The sequence below is a fragment of the Chiloscyllium punctatum genome, chromosome 20, assembly GCF_047496795.1.
Source record: "Chiloscyllium punctatum isolate Juve2018m chromosome 20, sChiPun1.3, whole genome shotgun sequence".
In the NCBI taxonomy this organism is placed as follows: Eukaryota; Metazoa; Chordata; class Chondrichthyes; order Orectolobiformes; family Hemiscylliidae; genus Chiloscyllium; species Chiloscyllium punctatum.
The window spans coordinates 41,401,136-41,427,121 of record NC_092758.1 but is presented as its reverse complement, the minus strand read 5'-3'; the positions used below and the strand labels follow the sequence as shown (position 1 = coordinate 41,427,121).

Below are 25,986 nucleotides of genomic sequence, written 5' to 3'. Positions count from 1 at the left end.
AAAAAGCCCACAATAGGAGTTTTTTAAAAATAAATATCAGCCATGCAGACATTTATCAATTGGACAAGGCATAACTTCTTCCAAAACTTTCAATGGCATAACCATTTATAGATGACAATTCATAACTTAACTGGGGCAGCTGTTTCAGCTCAAGGAATGGGATTGAAAGTATTCCCACTATCTACAGATATCAACTGGAGTAAGAGGACATGTGTACCTGCTGCTTGCCTTGGATGGGTAAAATTTGCTTAATGTTAATTCATATGGACTATTTTGACCTATTATTGAGCTCTATACCTAACCTCGAGTTGTAGCTGCAACATATATTGTGGCTGGGGTACATGCAAACCAGTTATGAAGCTTGCTAATATATCGTGCAAGAATTAAGCATAACCACACAATCAAAAGCATAAGTGTCAGAAATACTCAGGACTGTTGTATCTTGAGAGAGAGAAACTGCATTAATATTTCCGATTCTGATCTTTGATCAAATGCTGTTGCAAGTTGTACTCCATCTTGAGAAAAGCATATTCTTCATTTGAATTAAGTACTGTAATTCATCAGTTAATTTGATCAGCATAAAAATACATTGCTTCACTTTGTTTACCGTTTTCCAAGTGTACCTAAGGCTGGATAATAAAATGTGTTTTCTGCATCATGAAATACTGAGTTTTAAAAAAAAAACAACAGTAAACCAATTGGCCTGTTGAACCCACTGCACCATTCAGTAAGATTGGCTGTTCTGTGTCTCGACCATCCTCTTGACCTTATTTTGGCCATTTATCCCCGATGACCTTTTGATTTTCTCCTGCTGAAGTAGAGTTTATCCATCTGTTTTAAAAAATATTCAATAATCTTGTCTGTACTGCCTTCTGAGGTAATGTATTCCAAAGTGTCCCAACACTTTGAAAGGAAAATTCTAACCTCCTGAAACGGTGACCCATAATTTTAAAACCGATCCCTAGTTCTCGACTGATCCATACGAGGAACCATCCTTTGTGTCGATGTTGTTTAAAATGATTCAAGATGTTATACACTTCAATCAAGTCACCCCTTGCTCTTTTAAACTCCAGCAGAAATAAGCTCAGTCTCCAATTTATACTTGTAAGACAACACATTTATTCCACACATTCGTACAGTAAATCTCTGAAATGTTCCATTACAGCTAAACACTGACATCTACCTGACAAGGTTAATAATTGCCCAGATATTTCATGTTTACAAAAAGCAGAACAAATTCCACCTGGCCACTTACAGGCCTATCAGTCTACTCTTTGTTAGTAAAGTGATCAAAGGTGTCATCAAACAACAGTGAACAACACCTGCTCACTGAGTTTTGGTTCCACCAGGGCAACTCTGCCTATAACCTGATTACAGTTTTGGTCAAAAATACTGAAGTCCAGAGATGAAAAGAGAGTGATTACCCTTGACATCAAGGCAATGTTTGGCCAAATGTGACATCAGAGGGTTCTAGCAAAACTTGAGTTAGTGGGAATGGGGGTGAAAGCTGTCTGGTTGGAGTCATATCTGGCACAAAGAAAGATGGTTGTGATTCTTGGAGGTCAAATATTTCAACTCCAGGGTTTCTCTGCAGCAGTTCCTTTAGGATAATGACTTTGGCCCAACCATCTTCAGCTGCTTTATCAATGCTGTTCTTGCCATAATGAGATCTGAATTAATGGAAGCATTAGCAAACAAGATCATGTTCACCACCATTTGTGATTCCTCAGGTACTGAAGCAGTCTATATTCAAATAAAGCAAGAAGTGTACAGTATTCCGATTTGGGCTGACAAGTAGCATTTGTAAATCAAAGTGCCGAGCAATGACTGCCTTACACGATAGAAACTAACTATTCTTCTTTGATATTCAGTGGCATTATCATCATTGAATCCCTTGCCAACAATATCCTGGATGTTACCATTGACTAGATGTTGACTAGCCCTATTAACACTGTGGCAACAAGAGCAGGTCATAGGCCAGTAATCCTGTAGTGAGTAACTCTCCACCTGGTTTCCACAGTATGTTTCCACTATCAATAAGGTAAAAGTTTGAGGGTGATGGAATATACTCCCTTTTTGTCTGCATGAATACACTCCAATGCACTCGAAGTTTGACATCATTCAGGACAAAGCTTGTTCATTAACACTGCAGTCACAGACATTTGTTCCCTCGACCAGCCATTTACAGTTGTACCAATGAGTACCATCTACACAATGCACTGCAGAAATTCACCAAGGCTCCTTTAACTATAAATATCTGGAAGGACAAGGTCAGCAAATTCATGGGAGCACATCCCCTGCGTGCTGCCCTCCAAGCTCCCCAACATGCTGACTTGGCAGTATATTGAATCACCATTCCTTCTGGGTCAGTGTTCTGAAACTTCTCTAATGACATTATGGATCTACTAACATCAAATGGACTGCAGCAAATCAAAAAGGCAGCTTGTCAGTACCTTCTCAAGAGCACCTATGAATGGGCAATAGTGCTGGCTCAGGTAATGAAATCCATCTCCTATGAATGAATGAAAAGACAGTTAGATCCTCCCTTAAATGAGGCGGACCAAAACTGCACCCAGTATTCAAACTTTAACCTCACTATATAATTGAAGCAGCGCTTCCTTTTTATATTCAATTCATCTCAAAGGATATATTCCCATTAGCTGCCTTAATTACTTGCTGTGTCTGCATAGAACTTTTTGACTTGGACACCAGAACACCTCCATTTCTCTGCACCTTGAAATTCTCTGTAGTGGCAGCTTGCCTTATTAATCATGCTGCCAAATTGAACAACTTCACATTTTCTTACATCATTATGCTCCATCTGCTAGATTTTTGCCCATTTTGTCTAGGGCCAGAGCGTATAATTGTGTAATAAGGTGTTGCCCATTGAAGACTGAGATGGGGAAACAAATCTGAGAAATTCTTAAGTATAGAAGGTGGCTAATTAAGTGCATTCAAGGCTTAGAAAACAGATTTTTAACTATGAGGAAATAAAGATTAGGGGGATAAGGCAGCAAAGTGGAGTTGAGGATTATCAGAACAGCCATGGCTTAATTGAATAATACAGCAGACATGTTGGCTGAATGGCTTACTTCTCCTACGTTTAATCTTATGATCACCTACCTAAACTTCTTTGTCTTCATCAGATACTTTCCTAACTATCTTTGTGCCTATCCCTTTGAGCATAGACCCCACACAGGACTTCAATCATTTCATCCTGCCAATTCTTGGGGAAAAAAGACCCACTGATGCCTTCTGTCTGTTTTCTTCCAGCCAACCATGTCGTTGATGGCATACTACCCCCTGCATTATGAGCTTTTAATTTTATCAAATGCCATATCGAAATTCAGGTATCATATGTTTACAAGGTCCTGTTTATTCACAGCATGTCGCTGTGTTTCAAAGAACTCCCATAAATTGGGTAAACATGACTTTCTTTTGAAACCATGCTGACTCTTCCTAGTTACCTTTTGTTTTTAAGTGTGCTGCTATCATCCTTTCATTGACTGAGGCGAACACCTTCTCTGTGAGAACCATTAAGCTAACTGGTCTACAGCTTCCAGTTTTTTGCCCGCCCCGCCCACCTCCCTTACTTGAATAGTGGGATTATATTTGCTGTTTTGCAGTTTGATGGAATATTTACCAAAGATTGAAAATTTTAGAAAATGAGCACCATTGTATCTAGTACTTCATTAGCTATCTCATTGCAAACCTTACAATAACATCCGTCTCTACCCAGAGACTGTCCGCCCACAATTCTGTAAGTTTGCTTTGTACTACTTCTCTCCTTTTTATACTTTTAATTTCCTGTCTTCCTTCCATCATCACTTGATTTACAGCTATTAGATTGTTTTTCTATCATCTACACTGAAGACCGAGCAAAACATTTGATCTTCTGCCATATCCTTATTATCAACTAATGATTATCTATTTTGACTCTCCAGAGGGCCAATAATCAATTAACATATTATTTTACTTTTTAATTACTTGTAGACGCTCTTGCTGTTTGAAAAGATTTACAAGGATGTTGCCAGGGTTGGAGGATTTGAGCTGTAGGGAGATGCTGAACAGGCTGGGGCTGTTTTCCCTGGAGCGTTGGAGGCTGAAGGGTGACCTTATAGTTGTTTACAAAATTATGAGGGGCATGGATAGAATAATTAGACAAAGTCTTTTCCTTGGGGTCGGGGAGTCCAGAGCTAGAGGGCATAGGTTTAGAGTGAGAGGGGAAAGATATAAAAGAGGCCTACATGGCAACTTTTTCACAGAGGGTGGTACGTGTATGGAATGAGCTGCCAGAGGATGTGGTGGAGGCTTGTTCAATTGCAACACTTAAGAGGCATTTGGATGGGTATATGAATAGGAAGGGTTTGGAGGGATATGGGCCGGGTGCTGGCAGGTGGGACTAGATTGGGTTGGGATATCTGGTCGGCATGGACGGGTTGGACCGAAGGGACTGTTGCCATGCTGTACATCTCTATAATTCCACGTTCCTAGCTAATGTCTTCTGTACTCTACTTTGTTCCTCCTGATTAACTTTTCAGTCATTCTATGCTGTTCTTTATATTCTGACCAGAGCTGATCTGCCACTCATCATTGTACAGTTACATGCTTTTTCCTCAAGTTTGATGCTTTCCTTAACTCCTTTTGTTAAACAGCTGTGAGCTCTTTTTTTGAAGTTATTGTTTATTTTTGGATAACATTCATTCTGAATATTCCCTTCAATGACTAGCTGTGTCTCTTTATCTGTCCCCGAGGCTAGTAAGCTGCTCACTTTACTGTAGCTTTCATGCACACATAGTTACTCTAATTTAAGTTTAAATTAGTAGTCATAGACTGAGTGTTATACCTTTTGAAGCTGAAAGCAAAATTCAATCATGTTGTGTTTGCTCCTACTTCAGCATGCCTTTACTCTGTAGCCGTTAATTAATTATCATATTACGAAGTGACAAGCTTAATATAACATGCTTTGTGATTAATTTCAAAAAGTGCTATTTTAAGAAACTATCTCTAATGTACTCATTGAGCTTCTCTTCCAGGCTCCCACTGCCAATTGGATTTTTTTTTGCCTGTTTTAATTGTACCTTTAAAGTCACTCATAATTATTGGTATCTGTTTATCACATTTCTTATATACCTGAGTACTGTTAGGGTGGCCAATAGATCATTCTCACAAATTACTTCTTTCCCCTATTACTCCTCAACCCAAACCAGTTCTACATCCTGATGTCCTAAATAGCAGAAATGTCATCCTTGACTTGGAAGTGTTACTCCTCACCTTTACCAGCTTCCTATTTTTCTTGAACATCGTATACCTGTCAATATGCATGACCCTGCCATCTTTTATCCTTATATTTGTTGAGGCTATCAGGTATTTATTTCGGTGTGCACTATGACATTGTATTCATAACAAAATAAACAATCAGCCTTTGTTATTTTTATAACATCTAATCTTGACTGTTGGTGTAAGCCGGATTCTTTTACTTGCTCCTTTTCATTCTGTGAAACCTCATTTCCCATGTTACGATTCTCCTCTCTTAATATGTCTTTACTGTTTATCTGATACATTTTAGCACATTTTGATTCTAAAGAAAATACTTTAGAAGCGAACTTTAGACAAAATAGCTGCAGTCTTTTGCATCTTTTCTTGAAGGGCAATCTATCCACTCCAGAAATTCAATGGTGAACTTCCATGACACTTCTTCTATGTTAAGTACATTTTTTTTCCTTGGGTAAGGAGATAGCACTTTGGCAAGACTACATTTGGTTTACTATGAAATTGCAATAAAAACCTTTACTCCTAAATGCACATTGTCTTTTCCTTTTTAAAAAAAACCTCATATCCATTTGCCACCATAATTATTTGCTGTACCTGCAGGTTAGCCATTGGTGAATCATAAACTAGGATGCCCAAGCCCCTTTGGAAGTTCCAATCTTCCCAGCATCTTAAACCTAAAAAATGCACTCTTTCCGTTTGTAATATAAACCTCACATTCTTCCACACTGTATTTTGTCCGCTAAACATTTGCCTGCTCACACAGCCTTTCCAAATCCCCTTGAAGTATTTTTGCATAATCTTACCAACTCTGACTTCCACCTATTTTTGTGTAATTTGCAATGCGAATGAGAAACTGTGAAAGACGGATGGTTTTAAATTTTAAATGATTTTCGGAACTACACAGTGAAATTAACTTGGCGTTTTATTGAACCCCATCCAATTTGGTAATCTTAAACAAATTAAATTTCAGCTTAGCCTAAGCAGTATATCGTGCATTTCATGACACTACTCCTATCCAGAAATAGCACAATATCTAGCTTTCTGAGCAGCAACAGTAGAGACATTTTGCTACATATTCAAAACAGTTCTTCAAAGGAGAGGGGACATGTATTTCAATTCTTCCTGAATTCTCTTGTGTATAGAGATTTTAGTTATTTCTGTAAAATGTGTAAGCATCTTGTGTGGTGGAGAGTGTTCCTAATATTTGATATCTCATTCAGTTATTTGCTTCGTCCAGGGCCTTAACAATAGTATTCTATTGGGATTGGCTGCATTAACAGCTTAGGATCATAACAATGTTTCCGATTCTCAACTGCCTGTGAATAGCTGATGTATCATCTTGGTGTGCAGGAGACTATTTTAAAGTTTGTAGATGACACAAAATTTGGAGGAATTGTAAACTAAGGAAGGTGATTTTAAAGTTTCAGAAAGACGTTGATATGTTAATGGATGGATAGGTGGTAGATAGAGTTCAGTGCAGGGAAGTGTGAGATAAGATACAAAAAACCTAGAGACAGGATAAAACAAAGGCATTTTTCTAAAGGGTGTGCAGGAGTAGAGAGACCTAGTGTTAGACAATAGGTGCAGGAGTAGGCCATTCAGCTCTTCGAGCTAACACCATTCATTATGGTCATGGCTGATCATCCACAATCCGTATCCTGTTCCTGCCTTATTTCCATAACTCCTGATTCTACAATCTTTAAGAGCTCTGTCCATCTCTTCCTTGAAAGTATCCAAAGACTTGGCCTCCACTGCCTTATGGGACAGAGCATTCCATATATCCACCACTCTCTGGGTGAAGAAGTTTCTCCTCAACTGAAGTGGCCGACCCCTTATTTTTAAACTGTGTCCTCTGGTTGTGGACTCACCCATCAGCTGAAACATGCTTCCTGCCTCCAGAGTGTCCAATCCTTTAATAATCTTATGTCTCAATCAGATCCCCTCTCATCCTTCTGAACGCAAGTATATACAAGCCCAGTTGCTCCAATCTTTCAACATATGATAGTCCCACCATTCCGGGAATTGACCTCGTGAATGCTGCACTCCCTCAATAGTCCTTCCTCAAATTTGGAGACCAAAACTGCCTACAATACTCCAGGTGCGGTCTCACCAGGGCCCTGTAGAGCTGCAGAAGGACATCTTTGCTCCTATACCCAATTCCTCTTGTTATGAAGGCCATCGTGCCATTAGCTTTCTTCACTGCCTGCTGTAACTGCGTGTTTGCTTTCATTGATTGATGTACAAGAACACCTCGACCTCCCTTTCCCCTTTACCTAACTTAACTCCATTTATGTAGTAATCTGCTTTCCTGTACTTGCCACCAAAGTGGAGAACCACACATTTATCCACATTAAACTGCATCTGCCATGCATCCATCCACTCACCTAGCCTGTCCAAGTCACCCTGTATTCTCATAACATCCTCCTCACATTTCACCCTGCCACCCAGCTTTATGTCATCAGCAGATTTGCTAATATTACTTTTAATGCCTTCATCTATATCATAAATGTACATTGTAAACAGCTGCAGTCCCAGCACCAAACCTTGTGGCGCCCCACTGGTCACCACCTGCCATCCCGAAAGTGACGCATTTATCACTACTGTTTACGTCCTGTTAGCCAGCCACGTGTTTGTCTATTAATCATTAAAAATGGCAAGACTGGTAAAATGAGTTGTTTTTTTAAAGCGTAGCATTTTCTAGGCTTCATAAATGAGACCATAGAGTAAAAAAGCAAGTAGGATATACTGAATCTATGGGATACATTGGTTAGGCATCAGCCCCAATTTTGTGTACAGCTCCAAGCACCACACTTTAGGAAGAATGTGTATGCATTGGAGAGACTGTCAAAAACTTTGTGAAAATTTCTTCTTGGAATTATTCTCAAAGTTTTCAAAATGGCATAGTGGTAATCTTAGGACTGAGAGACCTGGATTCAAGTTCCATCTGCTCCAGAAGAATGTAATAACATCTGTGAACAGGTTAATTAGATAAATTGGTCAAAATCATGAGCTGGGACTTGTAGAACGATCGCAAATCAAAGGCATAGTTTTTAAGTGTTCTGCAAAGAAAGTCATTGTGTGATGAGGAAAAAAGCTCTTTCATGTAGTGAGTGCTTTGGGTTTGAAATCAATGGCCTGGAAATTTGGTAGAGATATTCAAGAGGGCGCTGTATGATTATTTGAAGAGGAACAATGAGCAAGGTTATCAGGAAAAGACAAGAATGGCAGAGTCAATGTTTGGAGAGGCAGAATGGCTGCCTGCACTGTACCAATTACGTAATTCTATGAAATCAACTGAAGCTGTCATCTTGATTTAACTTTGACTGCTACATACAGTACACTTGAAGCTTTATACAAGACTTTTTGCAATTAATAGATTGGTCAGTTTTTCTTGCATTTCTGCTCGCCTGTTCGAACTACAAGTTTCGCTCCTCAGAATCCCAGTAGAAACTACTGTCCTTCATGCTTGCTTCCACAGTTTAAGAGCCTGCTTAATGGGAATTTTCTATATTTGAAACTGCTCCCATACACTACAACATGTATGTTTTAAAAAATGTTTTTGCTCACTTTCCTGAGGTTGAGATTTCATGAATATTAAGATTTTAAACTGCCTACAATATAATTCCATGTGAGCACTTTTTTTTTCTTGGCTGAACTAAGATATTAATTCAAGGGTAGTGTTACTACCTAGGACTACCATTTTCACCTGACATGCATGTACACACTCAGTTGGTAGATAGCAATCAATGGATGAAAACATATTAAATTGAAAAATTACTTTCCATTTTCTAAGCCACAGGATTGAAACAAACTGTACTATCCAGATGTGGCATCAAAGTATATTTTACTTTTTCAGGTGACCGAGATTTTCTAGTGCTAGTTTTTTCTTGTTACTTTTTTCAATGTTGCTAACTCTTAATGTAGCCATATGATAACACGCCAAAGTTAATTTTGAAGTTTTTCCCTCTTTAGATAGCTAACATTTCCAAAGTTTGTATACACCGAGGCCCCAATGGAGGCTTTTTTGTGGCAGACCGCCAGTCTGCTCCATCTTGCCAATTAGGAGTATCTGTGCTCTATTCCTATTCCTGAGTTGATTCAGCCAAATTCCTAAATAGTCAATAATTTACCTTCAATTTCATGAACTTCAGTTTTAGCTCGCAATCTCTTTTGAGGGACTTTATCAAAATCCTTCTGGAACTCCATACAAACAACATCCATAGATATTCCCCTGACCACTACTTCAAAAAAAAAGTAATATCATTTACAATATTTCCTGATCAGCTAAAAATTTTCTATCCTTCCATATATATACTCGAGTAAATTCCTGTCTTAAATTGTGCAGAACATAATGTTGAATGGGATTAGTATCAGCTGTTCAGAATTTATTCGATGGTTTGTCAATATTTTCAAAATTGAAGATATCTTGGTATTCTTTAATATTCCAAATAGATGTCCGTATTCGCAGCATAATGCATGATGTTTCACTGAGCAGAGAGTACACTGCTCAATTTATTAGCACTAAGTTTCCATTTTATTCTAAAAGTAGGAAGGCTTTACTGCAGCAAAGTGTTGCCCTAAGAGTCATTGTAAGCCAACTTTACAACATTTTGCTCACGAGAAATTAAAAATACTATTTTCTGCAACAGACTGGACTATATCCCAAAATCAATCTCTAAAGCTCCATTGTTATAGTCAGAGAACTGTACAGCACAGAAACAGCTCCTTCAGTCCAACTTGTCCATGCAGACCAGATATCCTAAACTAACCTAGCCCCATTTGCCAGCATTTGGCCAATATCCCTCTTAAACTATTCATACACCCAATCAGATGCCTTTTAAATGTTGTAATTGTACCAGCCCTATGATTGACAGCACAGAGTGGGAGGGAACCTGTGATTTTGGGAGCTGGAGAGAGAGACTTCTCTGTTGGGAGAAACAGCACCTCTGGTTCTGTGTCTCCTGTATACAGCAGTGAATTTGCCCACAGCCCAAGTATGTTTTGAGTGCTGGCCCCTACAGTTGTTTCGGCTGTTGATTGTCAATTTGACCCATTAAAAGTGGAACCCTCCTTATGAATTACTAAAATACTAATGAACTGAATGTTAATATTCATCAAAGTTTTTTCCACTGAAGCCAATGAATTGCAGTTCCTCTGTCATTTAAGCATGTAACCTGTTTATATTCTCATTGCCATTGTGTTTAATTTCTACGAAGTATTCATATTACAATAATGATTGTGGGCTTGTGCGAATTAAAAAATTGATTTGTTTTTTCATGTTTGCAATTCTATTTAATTATAAATTTAGAATGGGTGATGATTCTTACTTTATAACTAATGTGAATTTGTCCGTTTTAGAAGATGGTGAAAGAAGTTCACTGTCATGAATGTTTAAACTGTGGTAAGCTGAAAGTAGAAAAAAGGAAAAATTGTGCTGATATGCTTGCTATTTTCTTGCAGAGACAAAACAGCTTTGCTTTTTGGCTGAAGGAAGATATGAGGAAGAGCTTCTCTCCTTCACCGAGTAACAGCAACTCTTCAACTACTAACAAATTTTTTGGAGTTCCTCTTCATGAGCTACAGCAACAAGAACATCATCCAGGGAATGGATCTCGATTTATAGTGAAGCATATTGTGGAGTATCTGGAGGCATATGGTGAATGAAATTCTATCTATTTAAATATATTTGAAACTTTTAGGCTTAGTAATACTTTTGGTAAAATAAATAGACTGAAATAAATTTTAGAAACATTCCCACTTGATAATTTTGGCAGTTTCTTCAGTGTTTAATTTTTGTTAGCTGTTTGAAACTGAAGGTAATTTTCAGCTCATTCTTACATATGAGTTATTCTCATTGGTTATCATGTAATTTTCCTAGGTGTAGCACATTTAATGTAGCTGCAATTTAAACCTGAATCTTGGCTTTTTCATGAAATTGAATTTTAATTTGGGCAAAATTAAGCCAGTCCGATTTACTTAAAGTAGGAGTACTGGGGGAGGGGAGGTGGATTAGCCCTTAAGAATGGAAATTATATTTCTGTTTCTTTTTGTGTTTGTGATGTATATAGCCTTGTTATTTAAAACTCAAATTTGGTTTAGAATAATAATCTGTGATGATACACATTTGGGGAATGAAATACATAACAGGCATGCATTTGGCTTAATGTGAGTGATATTGGCAAAACACTTGTTAACTCTAGATCAATTTATCTGAACTTTGTTACTGCTATTAGAATATGTTTTTTTTTAAAACAAATGGTTGTTTACTAGAATTTGGGTTCAAATGTAGCACTATAGTATAGTAACATGAGCATCCTTTTGATTTCTATGCATGTATATTTTATATGTAGCATAAAAATTGCCCACTGTCATTTTCCTCATGAGTAATCAAATTGCCAAGCACTCTTAATGCAATTTTAAAATATTAACTTGTAATTGCCTAAGGGAGGTTTTATACTAAACTCTAGGTTTAATAGTAGGCATATGTATAGCAATGGCTACTTGGTAGTTGATCTTGCTGGAAAGAGAGATCTGTTGCTGAAGTTTTTTTCCGCTCATCAGTACAAACACATAAATGCTATATTTCAAACAGTCACAACAACTTATATGTTTGGAGAAAAAAGTGATGATTGGTTGGCAAGGTGGGTGAAGTGTTGTCATAGAAAAAGCATTGGGGATCTTTAGGCTCTGCAATATCCTGTATAATCCAAAAAAAGTGCACAATACCTGAAAACGCTTTTCTTTTTGTTTGCAGTGAATGAGCACCTATAAATAAATATCACCTCTTCCAAGTGTAAAAGAGCCAACCTATGAGCTTAACTGATTCTTCTTAACTCCGTTAGAAAGTGTCTCCTGATACCAACTGTGCACATATAGATTCATAATATAAAATTGATACCTGTACTCAAAAGCAGACTGAACTTTCCCATCGCATACATATTTTCCACTTTTTTTATTTTTATCATATTTCATTTTAATTTATTTCAAATTTTGCTGCTACTCTGTGCCAGCAAATGCAGTGTTGTTGGTGTAGCTATTGGTGCACATAATTGTAGTGCAAGTGCTGCTTGATTAGAGAAGCACATCGCAAAACAGTTGTTTTCTTTTGAGTTTGCAAGCTCAAGGTAATTGAACAGCTTGAAAAGCTAATGTTCCTGCTGTCATCCAGGTGAGTACAAGATGAAAACCTTTGGCAACATGTTTCTGTTTTCAGCAAAATTGAAATTCCTAAAGTGCTATCCCCCCCCCCCCCCCCTTTACCTACCTCTCTTTTAAAGTAGTAGGAAGTTAATTGCAGGGAGTTTTGATATAATAGATTGAAATTCTGAGCTGCCAATTATTCACTGAATAAGCCTGCTGTTCTCATGTGGTTGAGTGATCATCATGTATTCCAGGACAGTTTGTGATCTTGGCCCAGAATTTTAATGTAGCTCTTATGTGGTCTGACATTAATAGAACGTGCCCTTGCATATTTAGGTTTTTTATTTTTGTCTGTAACAAATTCCTGAAAGTTCAAACTGTTAACAGTGGTGTAAGATAAATGGCATCTGGAAACTACTTGACCAAGACAAGAAACTGTATCTCCTTAATCAGTTGTTTTGAAAGATTAGAAATGGTTAGTGCAATGAAAGAATCTAATGTGTAAAGTAGATGGAAGAATTCAGTGCAAAAAGAAAATTGAAGAAAAACTAAAGGTTGGATAAAGAATCAAAAGACAGATACAAACAAATACATTTTGCAACCATTTTTAGCAATTGTTGCTTTGAAATAACAAGGTTCCCAGTTCTAATAGTTAATTTTCAGTGTCTGAGAGTGTGATTGGTAGTAATTGATACTTATTTATTGTGCGCCAGATCTAAGATTGTGAATACTGTAGTTTTTAAAAAGGTGGCAAGCTATGAACAGTGGAGATTTGAATAAATTTAGGGTCTTGTTAAACGGATCACTTAAAATAAATCCAGATGAATTATTTAGAGAGTCAAAGATGAGAAGTTAGTTATTGATGAGCAAAGCTATAATTAAACACATTTGGAGTTCTGAGTATTTTTTTTGGATGTATTGGCTGATGAATGCCAATATACGAGTGTACTATCGAACCTCCAAATACTAAATTGTGAAGAGAAGTAGTTCAGATATTACTCTGGTTCACTAATTTTGATTGAAGGTTTTAGCAGCTTTTGAAAGGAATTGACATCATTAATTAGAGACTTGTCCTGCTAGTGGAAACTAGGATAAGGAGAAGTAACCTTAAAATCAGAGGGTATTCAGAAATGAGATTAATAAGCATTTCATCACTTGCAGGTGCTGGAAATGTAAAAACGTAGATGCTAGTCCAATTCATTCAAAAATCTGTTTTGGCTAGTTGTGAGTAAGAAACAAATAGAATTATGAATTAATCATGATCCCATTTGAATCCTGGAATGCACCCAAAGTGCTGAATGGCTACCTTCTGTTTCAACATCATTGTGCTTTTAAAAGGATATTTAAGCTTGAAATGATCTAGGACTGATTTTAGTTCCTGTCAATGTTGGAGTATTGCAACTTCTTGCAATTTAGTGCTCATCTCTGTTAAGGCACGCAATATGATGTCCATTTTGTCAAACTAGCAGTGGAGCAACCTAACTCTGACAACAATTGTTGGATACCAAGTTGTATCATATTTGTATACTTAAGAGTTCAATTAGCCTCACTGTTAGTTTGAAAGCATATTCTAGTCTCATCACTTCAACACAATATGCACGCTAGCTTTACATGTATAAAGTGTAAATCTTCAGAGTGAGAAATGCATTAAGTATAGTCCACATGATGAATAATGTGGCAGGAGATGAACAACTTTATTTTCAAGATGCCATGCGTATGAGAAGATCAGTATTGCTATTTTCTGAAGAAATAGTTAATTGTCTTGCATGTTAATACTGATTCTGCCTTCAAGTACTTTGGCTGCTGAGGCTCTGGAAGATTCCATATAAGTGGAAGCAAAGCACTTAAAAAGCCTGGCTGAATTTGTTCTCACTTAGAACAACTTTTCCTTTAACTAGTCTCTCTTTCTCCAAGTCAAGGGTATGTGTATGAGAACACACAAGGTCCCATTTTACTTTCTTTGTGTGGCATGTAGAACATGTCTTGTTCCAGAGCATGGCTGATCCTGCACTACTTGTGTCCACTTTCATTCCCTTTCTCTGTTACCCTTGATCTCCCCAACAGATCAAGAATCTATCTGTCTCAGCCTTAAATATGCATAGGGACTTAGCACCCCCACCCCCATCCTTGGCATTTCTGTGGCAACATGTTCCAAAGACACTCAACCCTCCGAGGAGAAATTCTTCCTCCGATTAGTCTAAAATTGACACCACTTAATTCTGATACTGTATCCAAGACTCTTTCATGTGGGAAAACATCCCCTCATCATTTACCCTATCATGCCTCTGAAGAATCTTAACTGTTTCAATGAGATCACCTTAACTTGTTTAATAAGACAATCCCTCCATATCTGGGATCATCCTCATGAACCTTCTCTCAACTGTCTACATCTGTTTGGATTGATGTTATTTACATTGATGTTATTGTGGATAGTCAGTTTCAAAGTTATTTATTTTGTATAATTTATTATATGCTAAAGACTGAAAAATTAATTGAAATGAGCAACTTGAGCAGAATGCTTGTTAGGTCAAACCCTACAAGTCATTCTGAGCTTGTTCTGCAACCATTTCTTGGAGCAGTGTATAAAAGATTCCATTGAGGCACAGCTATATTCTAAGACGTTACTCTAAAAATCAAGCAATACTATTTTAATGACACCTGATAGTGTTGGCTTTGTTCTGAATTTTTGAGCGTGCACATCTCTGTAAACACCAATCTGTCTGAATGGTGACAGGCATTTAATCTCCACATCTCTTCCTAGCAGATGGTTAAGTTATTGCAGATCACAGGATTCAATTATAATGACTGCAGTAAAGCTAGCTTTACTTTTTTTAATTGTTGTAGATGGAAATTGTGGAGCCAAATAGTTTGCCTTTAAGCAGCGAATTGGAATTCTGCTTGAGAGCACCCAATATTGGCTTCATGCAAATTAAACAATTCCAATCTGACTTCTCCGAATATTTATTTTTTAAGCAAATAAATAAAATATATTAAATTAAGTTGTTTTATTTTCTAGGTAATATTGAAGATGAACTTGGAAGGAAGTTGAAATGCTTCTTAGATGAGCTTCCAGCAGTTAACTATAATCTCCTGAAGTTTCTGTGTCAATACCTGGTCAAGGTAGCATTACAAAAGGAAGAGAAGTGGACTTCAAGGAATCTTGCTGCTGTATTTGACCTGGATGTTTTCCAGTAAGTGTTGAAGTATTTTACATTTTAGACTGTATATTTAAAATTTGTGTCCACATCTTGAAATGTATTTGAAAGATTTTTGTTTGTTTGTTACCTCAGCATCTTAGTGTTCATGTTCAAAATATGTCTTTTTCAACAAAAAGAAGTTTCACATCTGACTTTTTGTTTGTCTAATATCAAGAGAAACCATGTCAATGTATTAAACATTTATACATTGGTGCATCTAATTAATATATTTTCACTGCATTTACTAAATAAATATTGACTACTTTATGCTTTATTTAAATACATTTTGTTCTTTAGATATGGACTTAAAATTTCACAAAATTCTTTTATTAAAATCTGACAATGCCACTGATTAGAAACTCAAAAATTTTGGGTGTCTGTGTTTTATCTGTATTTGAATAATACTTTCCAATGGGACATAACGTTGGTCACTGTTCTGATTTTTATCATAAAATATGTCAATCTTGAAAGCCAGATACCTAATTTAATCTAGTAACTCTGTGTTGGGTTAAATATTAATTTCTTCCAAAATTCGATTAGAAGGTAGTCGTTTAACGTTTGAAATTTGGACTATTTACATTCTTCATGGTGTTGTATAAATACTAGTTGGAGTGATGCTCTGCTTACAATATTTTTTTTGTTAAAAAGCTCTTCTCCTGAAATGCCTCCCTTTCAACATCTGCTCTTGCTTAATTTTTAGTCTGTTTTCCAAGTCCAATTTTAACTTTTTATCATTGGCAATTTATTTAAGATTAAGAAATTGGTTTCCTTGTCCTCAACAGAACTATATTAATGTTATAATTACTTTCCCCGAAGGATTCTTTGCTATGAGATTGTTAACCCTTGCTTCCTGTTAATTTCAGAATGTATTGTCCTGAATGCGTTCTGTGGCCTTCTCCTTTAATATGATTAGTCCAATCCATGTTAAGATTTAAAATCTTCCGCAATTACTGCTGTTCCTTTGTCTTACAAGTCTCCATTACTACTGGAGTTTTAATTTGCCTTACAATGTAGCTGCTGTAAGGAGAATTATAAATTACTTTCAGTATGACCTTTTCCATATGACTTCTTGATTTGATTTGATTCTACGTGTTGTTCTACATGGCCAAGATTATTTCTCACTAAAATGCTGAATTGATTTATTAAACAGAACTATCCCATCACTTTCAAGATATTTCAAAAGGATAGTAAGTAGAGTTACCTTGAATGTTCAGTTCCAGCTTAACCACTTAACCGCTATCTCTGTAATTTATTCTGTTTCATGAGAGGTGGGTTTGGATGGTTGCACCAGCTTTAATGACTGAGAGATTGGCACTAGAGAAAATGATGATGTGATGCCTTCTTGAACTGCAGACCATTTGGTGTCAGTAATCCACAGTGCTATTAGGGAGGGATTTTTGGGATTTTCACCCAGCAATAATGAAGGCTCCTGAGTCAGGGTGATGAGTGACTTGGGTGGGAGCTTTGCAGATGGTGGTTGTTCCTATTTATCAGCTGCCCTTGTCCTTTGAGATGATGGTGATCATGGGTTTGAAAGATTGTCTTAGGAGCCTTGGTGAGTTACTGTAGTGCATCTTGTACATGGTACACACCACTGCTAGTGAATATTGTTGGTGAAGGTAGAGAATGTTTGTCGATAAGAGCAAAGGACAGGCCCTTTTGGCCCACCAAGACCATGCCAACATGGTGCCTTTCTAAACTTAAAACCTTTTGCCCCTTTCCAGTCTGTATCCCTCCATTCCCTACTTGTTCATATCTGTCAAGATGCATCTTAAATGTTGCAATTGTATCCACTTCTACTACCGCCTCTGGCAGCACAATGCAGGCATTTAATACCCTCTCTTTTCTAAAAAAAAAACTTACCTTTCACCTCTCTTTTACCTTAAATCTATATACCCTCCTAGTTGACATTTTTCGCATGTAAAAAAAACTCCAATGTCTGTTCTATCCAAGCCTCTCAAATTTGAAAACTTCTATCAGGTACCCCTTCAACTTGCAATGTTCACGTGAAAACAAACCAAGTTTGTCCAATCTATCCTTACTACTAATACCTTCCAAACCAGGCCTCCACATTCTTCTGGTAGTGTGGCAACCAGAACTGTACACAATATTCCAAATGTGGCCGAACTAAAAGTTGGAACATGACTTGCCAATTTGAAGACAAGCATGGCATATGTCTTCTTGACCATGTTTAATCCACTTGGTGTTGCTACTTTTAGGGAACTGTGAGTCTTTCCGCCTAGATCACTCAGTTAATGCTGTTAATTGTTCTGTCACTTACTGTGTACTTCCCTTCTGCATTAGATCTCCAAGGTACATCACTTTGTATTTGTCCAGATTAAGCTCCATCTGCTATTCCTTTGCCCAAGTCTGCAGCCTCCCTATATCCTGCTGTATCCTCTGGCAATGCTTCTTGCTATCCACAGCTCCCCCAATCTTTCTAATTGACCTGACCTGACCTGACCAGACCAGACCCCCCCGCACCAAAGGTTTATTATAGACATAGCCTGGGTCCTAACTTTTATATTATTTCAAATGTATTCCAAAGATGATTCAGTTGGTTGACCACTAAGCTTTAATTAAAACACACTTTATTCTTGCAGCACATTTAAAATACTACAGAAAGAGGAATTGACATAACTTTACTCAATTGAAATGCTTAACAAGATAATATATTATTTAACCATTAATCATCAACTGTTCCAATATAGGCAGCATTCCATAAACACAACTTTGGCCAGGCCAATTCAGCAACAGTTTCTTATTTTCACATGCTGTCTGTCTCCAGTCCAGTAGAAAGAAAACCAAAAGAAACAATCTGCCCTTTTAATGTTTAAAAAGAAGCCTCTCTCTCTCAGACTTCATATTTGCAGCAGCTAAATTGAACTTTCAGCTCAAGCAGCCAGCAAAACCTACCAAATAACTGAAAGCAAACCAAAAGTCCTTTTGGGTCTTTGTGATTCTGCCCACTCATGATTCTTTTGCCATACTTTAAAAAAAACACACACACACTGGGAGAACTCAGATGTTTACCGGCTGCATGTCCAAAGGAGATATTTTGGAACCACTGTGACAACACCCCTCTGAATGAGAAACAGGACAGAACATATCTCTTACAGGCACGGTATTGTCACAGTGCTGTACACAAACTTACTAATCAGGCCATCTACATTCTCTTCCTAATCATTTATATATAGTATTACAAACAACAGGGGTCCTAGCACTGATCCCTGGGGAACGCCACTGGTCATAGATCTCCAGTCAGAAAAACACACTTTCATTGCTGCTGTCTTCAATAACAAAGCCAGTCTGTATCCATCTTACCAGTTGACACTTTGACAAGGTCCCTCATGGCAGGCTGATACAAAGGTCTTGTTAACATCCATCATCTTTATTACTTCCTTAAAAAACTCTACTAAGTTTGTGAGACGTGATCTTCCCCACACAAAGGCATGCTTCCTATCACTAATAAGTCCTTATTTTACAAATGTGAATAAATCCTATCCCGAAGAATCTTCTCCAATAGTTTCTGTGACACTGACGTAAGGCTCACCAGCCTGTAATCCATGTTGCTCTTCTAAAAGAACAACGTTAGCTATTCTTCAGTGTAGGGATCTCTTTAGTGGCTAAAGAAAATACAAATATTTCGTAGAAGACCCCCCCCCACCCAAAAAAACCCATCTGGGATTGATTCCTTCAGGTCTTGGTGCCTTGACTATCCTAATGCTTTTTAAAACTACCAACACCACCGCTTTATTTTATGTTTACATACCCCAGAATATCAACATACCTGTCCTGAGACTCACCATCCACCATGAATACCAACACAAAGTATTCGTTGAGGACCTCACCTACTTCCTCTAACTCCGAGAAACATTCCCTCCTTCATCCTTGAATGGATCTCCCCTTTCCCTAGCTACCCTCTTGCTTCTTTGTATATGTATAATATTTGGAATTTTCCATAATCCTGTTTGCCAAAATCCTTTCATGGGCCTTTTTTAGCGCTGCTAATTCCTTATGAGTTCTTTTCTGCTATCTTTGTAATCTTTGAGGCCTGTCTGGCTTCAGTTTCCTAAACCTTGTGAATATCTCCTATTTCTTTTTTCAATAAGCTTTCAATTACTCTTGTAATCCAAGGTTCCCACATCTTACCATCCTTAACCATCATTTTCACAGGGACATGCTCTTCCTGAACTCTAATCAACCACCCTGAAGAGATTTCCCCCATGCCAGATGTGGATTTACCCTCAAACAGATGCCTCCACGTTGTCATAGTTAGCCGTACCCCAATTTAATAGTTTCACCCCAGGACTACTGTTGGCCTTATGCATAAGGAACTTAAAACTTACAGAATTATAGTCATTGTTCTCGAAATACTCCCCACTGAAAATTGGATCAATGCTGAGTCTAGTGTGGCCCCTTCCCTAGTTGGACCATGTACATAGCATTTGTAAAAACTGTCTTGGAAATACCGAAGAAATTCCTGCATGTCCAACAACACACGCATACACACCCTTGTGTTCACATTATTCATAATCCATCCACAAGTTTGTACTTCTATTACCCACTGGCCGTTGGGAAGCCTGTAGTATAGACTATATGAAGTGATTGCACCCTTACCAGCTAGCCTCTACCCATTTTGCCTCTCAATCAAGCCCGCCAAAGTGTCCTCCCTCAGTCCACTTCTGATTATTCTCAATCAGTAACACAGCTCCTCCACCTCTTTTACATCCTTCTGTCTTGCCTGGAACCTTTAAATTTGAGTGTTAAGCTGCCAGTCTTGTCCTTCTCTCAACCAAGTATCCATAGTAGCTACGACATCATAGTTATTATGTATTAATCCAAACTTTTAAGTTCATTTACCTTACCTCTCCTCCTCCTCTCATAAAACAAATAGACTTCAGATTGCCAGTCTTGCTGGGTATCTGCTCTTCCTCTTAGCCTTACCGGCCTTCCTCTTCGGTCATTTTACTTGCTGAATGACTGCTCTGGTTCCTGCTCCCCTGTCATACTAGTTTAAACCCACCTGAATGGCACTAGCAAACCTCTCTGCCTGAATATTTGTGCCCCTCCAGTTTGAAACTTGTCCTTGTACAAGTTCCATCTGCCGTGAAAGACATCCCATTGATTCACATACCTGAAGCCATCCTTCCTACACCAGCACTTTAGCTATGTATTTAATTTAGAGACTAGGAATAGGCAGACACTCTGGTACATGGCACAGGAAATATTCCCAATATTATAACCCTAGAGATCCTGCTTTTCAACTTTCTACCTAACTCCCTGAACTCTCTTTGCAGGATCTCCTCTTTCTGCCAATGCCATTAGTACCAGAATGGGCCACAATACTTTGTGCTGTTATGTATATGCTTTTGCAAAACTTCATTTTGTAATTTAGTTTGTTGAATACTTAAAGGGGGAATTTATTTTCTGATTTTGTTTGAATACAATGTTGTCAAAATAATTATGGAACTCCTAAATTTATGTTTCATTTTTAAGTAGAAGATAAATCATCATGCTGAAAAAGAAAATGTTTTCACTTCTGAGCATTGTGTTAGCTGTACATATGTTTCATGTTTATGATTTAATAAACTTTGTTAAATATTTGTTTTACAGTATTTGCACAGATGTGGAAGATATGAAAGAACAAGAAACAGCTAGCAATATAATGTCTGAACTCCTGGAAAATTACAGTGATTACTTTGGTACCGAAGAGTTTCTGCCCACAAATATTTCAAATTCATTTTGTGTTGAGGTAAATCAGTTTGTTACATAAATTCGATTTCAAATAAATTAATCTTCCTTGACCAGGGTATGTACTAGGAAAATATTTCCTCGTGTGGGCAGGTCTAGAATTCGGGGACAGTTGAAAATAAGACTAAGATAAGGAGGAATTTTTCTTTTGAGGGTTGTTGGATGTTGGAATTCTTTTCTCCAGAAGCTAGTGCAAACTAGATCATTAAATATACTCAAGGCTGAATTTGACAGTATTTTGATCAACAGGTGTGTTGAGAGTTCTGGTGAGGGACTGGGTAGGGGCAGGTAGGAGCTGTGAGCACACTTTATTCAACCATGATCTTAATGAATGGCAAAAAAAAACTTGAAAGACCATGTGACTTATCTCGGCTATTTATTATTTGCTTTGTCTAATTGTTTGTGGCATTACTGAAATCTAAAGTTTAAAAGTCAATGCGCACATGTATACAATTATTACCTGTAAAAGCTGAAATTTTGTTTTTCCCTTTAAAAATAAAAACAATACTTATTAGCGCCAGTAACCTGACCATATGTATACTTATAAGTAGAACAGGTCTTAAATTCTGCCCTTTAGGAACCATTTCAAAAGACCAATCTTGTAAAACTTGTTGCGAAGCAGAGTAGGCAATAGGCCTGTTCCAGTTCAGTCTTTTGGTTCCTAATACAGCCACCTCAATTTATGCACAGCTGGGAAGGAAAATAAATTCTGTCCAATTTTGTTTCTCCTTTTTTTTCCCCCAATACCTTCCCATGGTCATTTTGCAGAATCTACCCAATAACTGGTCCAGCCTTGTCCACAATGCAGTGGCAACTCAGCTGCTGAGCCTGAGAAGCATGATATCAAGATTAGTGGATTCGGGGCTCTTGTGGTGCAGCAGTAATGTCTCTACTTGTGGGCCATGAGGCCTGCTTTCAAGTCTCACCTGCTTTAAAGGTGTTTTATAACGTGTCTGACAAGTTAATTTAGAAAATATCCAAAAGTAGTGGATTGCGCAGAATGGGGTTTGGCATACTGGGAGGAGGAAAGTAAGAAACAGTATAGGAGTTGGGAGGTCATGTTGTGGCTGCATAGGACATAGGTTAGACCACGTTTGGAATACTGCGTGCAATTCTGGTCTCCCTGTTTTAGGAAGGATGTTGTGATACTTGAAAGGGTTCAGAAAAAGTTTACAAGGATGTTGTTGGGATTGGAGTGATTAAGCTATAGGGAGATGTTGAATAGGCTGGGGCTATTTTCCCTGGAGCAAGGGAGGCTGAGGGGTGACATTTATAGAAGTTCATAAAAGCATGAGGGTGAATAGACAAAGTCTTTTACCTGGGGTCGGGCAGTCCAAAACTAGAGGGCATAGGTTTGGGGTGAGAGGGGAAAGATTTAATAGGGACCTGAGAGGCAACTTTTGCATGCAGAGGGTGGTGTGTTTATGGAATGAGCAGCTGGAGGAAGTGGTGGAGACTGGTACAATTACAACATTGAAGAGGCATCTGGATGGGTATATGAATTAAAAGGGTTTAGGGGGACATGGGCCAAATCGGAGTAGATTAGGTTAGGAAATCTGGTTGACAAATGTGTTGCTGGAAAGGTGCAGCAGGTCAGGCAGCATCCAAGGATCAGGAGAATCGACGTTTCGGGCATAAGCTCTTCAGGAATGAGGAAGATGTGCCAAGCAGGCTAAGATAAAAGGTAGGGAGGAGGGCCTTAGGGGAGGAGCGTTGGGAATGCGATAGGTGGAAGGAGGTTAAGGTGAGGGTGATAGGCCGGAGAGGGGGTGGGGGAAGAGAGGTCGGGAAGAAGATTGCAGGTCAAGAAGGCGGTGCTGAGTCCGAGGGTTGGGACTGAGATAAGGTGGGGGGATGGGAAATGAGGAAGCTGGAGAAATTTGCATTCAGCCTGACCTGCTGCGCTTTTCCAGCAATACATTTTTCAGCTCTGATCTCCAGCATCTGTAGTTCTCACTTTCTCCTAGGATATCTGGTTGGCATGGACAAATAGGACTGAAGGGGCTGTTTCCAATCTGTACAGCTGAATCTATGACTTGAAGTGATGGAGAGATAAACATTGGTCTGTAATGCAGGAAAAGAAATTTAGTGTACATTCAAAGCAAAAAATGTTGAAAGCTGGGAAGGAGTGGTGCACTTACAAGTTGTTGATTCATCAAAAACCTCCTTGCTGTCAGATAAATCAAAGCTTTCTCAGGTTCAATTTTGGCAAGGTTAGAGTTGTTGTTTTAGTACCTGCCACAAAACTCTGCAGTTTGTTAGTGATTCCTTCAAGTCCATTATCATGGTTTGAATCAAATCCTGAAAAGCCTAATTCCATATACCTGCTTATTCTACTCTTATCAGCATTGTGCACATCCAGCCCAACTCAACTCGTTCTATCGTTAACCTACTTACATTAATTTATTTGTATACATGACTGCTTTAAGTCTTGCTGTGCTTTCATCTGCCAAAATTCTGTCAGCCACAGACTTGCACCGGCTGCCTATCTCTATTGCATTCAATTCAAAATTCTTTTCCATAAGATGAACCATAGGCACACCCTAGCCGACCTCTACATTTTATGCAGCCTTGCATTTCTTCTGTTGATTGTCCTTTTGTGAATTATATCAGTATCCATGCTTTGCCCAGCATTAGCAATACTTCTAGCCATCCAAATCCCTCTCTCTTTAGAACCTAATTCTCCAAGTTTTTGTTTTAACTCTCCAATCCTTTCTTTCCTTTTTCTAAGAAAGTAAACCACCTCAAACCTACATTTTTGACAGCTTTTGGTAACCTCTCATTGTCTCGTGCCTTTTGTTAAAACACTGGTCAGCATTTATTTTAGATTAAATCACTATGCAAAATTGGGAGCAAGTAGTGGATGCTAAACTCAGCATAAGCTTACCTTTCCCTTGTTTTTGCAGTTCATTCCAAATCATGTATAGCAACAAAACTCATTTGCTTGCCATTGACTTATAAACAGCGTTGCTTTTCTGTTATCACCTTGTAAGCCTTTGTAACTTATTGACTATGGGTTGCCGCCTTAGTTGGATGTATGAGACTTGAATGTGAGGTCTCAAACATCAAATCTACCATTAACATGAAGCAAAATGCTAATTACCAAACCAATTGTTGGATAGCTGTTTTTTTTCTATCTGTTTCTTCTATTGAACATTGGATGTCTTTGGTAACTTTATTTTTGTTTCAGCAAAAGAATAGGCTCTGGATCACTTTTTTCAATGTTAATGCATCTGATTTCAGGTTACAGAATCATGTGAAGAAGGTGATAAAATAGAACAAACTGCACTTCCTGAAAAATCTGAGAGGATATTGATGAATGCTGAACACTTGACAATAATGAAGAATACAAATGAATCTGACATTGTTTTGTCAGCAAGGTGAGGCATTAAAAATTTGACAGTTGAACAGTTTTGGTAAATATTTGTAACAATATCATCTGCTAAACTGTGTCTCCATACTTTGCTTTCCCATAGGTGCCATCACTGCACCTAGCTTGCTCCATTGCTGTTTTGAGTACAAAGTGAGGCACCTGGGGAATTGTCCAATTGAGGCCCTTAAGAAGGCAATTGACCTCTTATTAGGATCTTTTTCTGCCTTTACTCTGATTTTTAATGAGCAATAGGAGAACCAGTCACTCAAAGTGCAGTCTCAACCTTGTGGACTGTTGACCTGTTAAAGGGGACTGCTGTGTTTTGCTAAGACTCTTTGCTGTTTTGCCTCCCCATGCAACTGAGCCACTCCTCCTCCATGGGGTCTAACATGCCCCCCCATCCCCAAGCCGACCTCAGCCCCCTCCACCAACCTCACCCCTATTTTCTTAATTAGTATAGAACCCCAGGTACTGCAGCATCATCTTCTGAAGTGGAATCTTTTAATTTTTATTAAGGAAATGTGCCACAATGAGTTGTATCAAAAGCCCTGGCAGAAGTAATGATACATCAGAAGCTTCATTTAGATTTATTTTCAGTAGTTGTGACTTTGATTTTTCAATACTGTCTTTTAATGGAACTTGAATTAAATGGTTATAGGAGATGTGCACAATACTCCTGTTAGTGAAGTAGTTATGTTTTTACCTCTAATACTTGTTAAAGGTGATCCAACTTAGAGAACAGGAAATATTTTAGGTACACAGCTCACCACAGCTCAACACACATTTGGGATGTGTGTTTAGGCAGGCAGTTCACAATGTGTTTGTTCACCAGGAGAATATATTCTCAACCAAAAATAGACCTGTTAGTAATTGATATTCTGGGTCTTCCAGATCTGCAAAAGAAATGTAAATATATATCAACTTTTGTACAAATCATTTTATAGTTAGAAACCTTTAAGGCCTTGAATTGATCATCCAATTTAGGCTCAAATTCCACTGTTGCATTGGACAAGTACAGGAATGGGGAGGGGATAGAAACATAAAGTAAAGTCCTGCCATCCTTTTCAAATGAGGACAAAATATCTCATGGTACTATTCAAAACAGTGAAATAATTCCACTTGTTAACATTTATTTCTCAATCAATACTTTCAATTCCTATTATTGGGACTTTGTTGTCTTGATATTGACTACAGATTTTCTACATTAGAGAAAACATTACGAGCTGTAAAGAACTTCTGCATGTTCTG

General features: G+C 37.9%; 1 protein-coding gene across 3 annotated transcripts in view; it reads left to right on the top strand.

Annotated features, from left to right (window-relative positions):
- fam13b (family with sequence similarity 13 member B) overlaps positions 1-25,986 on the top strand; it is a 107,975-nt gene that overhangs the window by 16,058 nt on the left and 65,931 nt on the right. For all 3 annotated transcript variants that reach the window (XM_072590754.1, XM_072590752.1, XM_072590753.1), the window contains 4 exons: positions 10,735-10,930; positions 15,431-15,605; positions 21,228-21,366; positions 24,609-24,745. In XM_072590754.1, coding sequence (XP_072446855.1) covers positions 10,771-10,930; positions 15,431-15,605; positions 21,228-21,366; positions 24,609-24,745 — 611 coding nt within the window. In that variant the 5' untranslated portion in view covers positions 10,735-10,770. The remainder of the gene's footprint in view (positions 1-10,734; positions 10,931-15,430; positions 15,606-21,227; positions 21,367-24,608; positions 24,746-25,986) is intronic.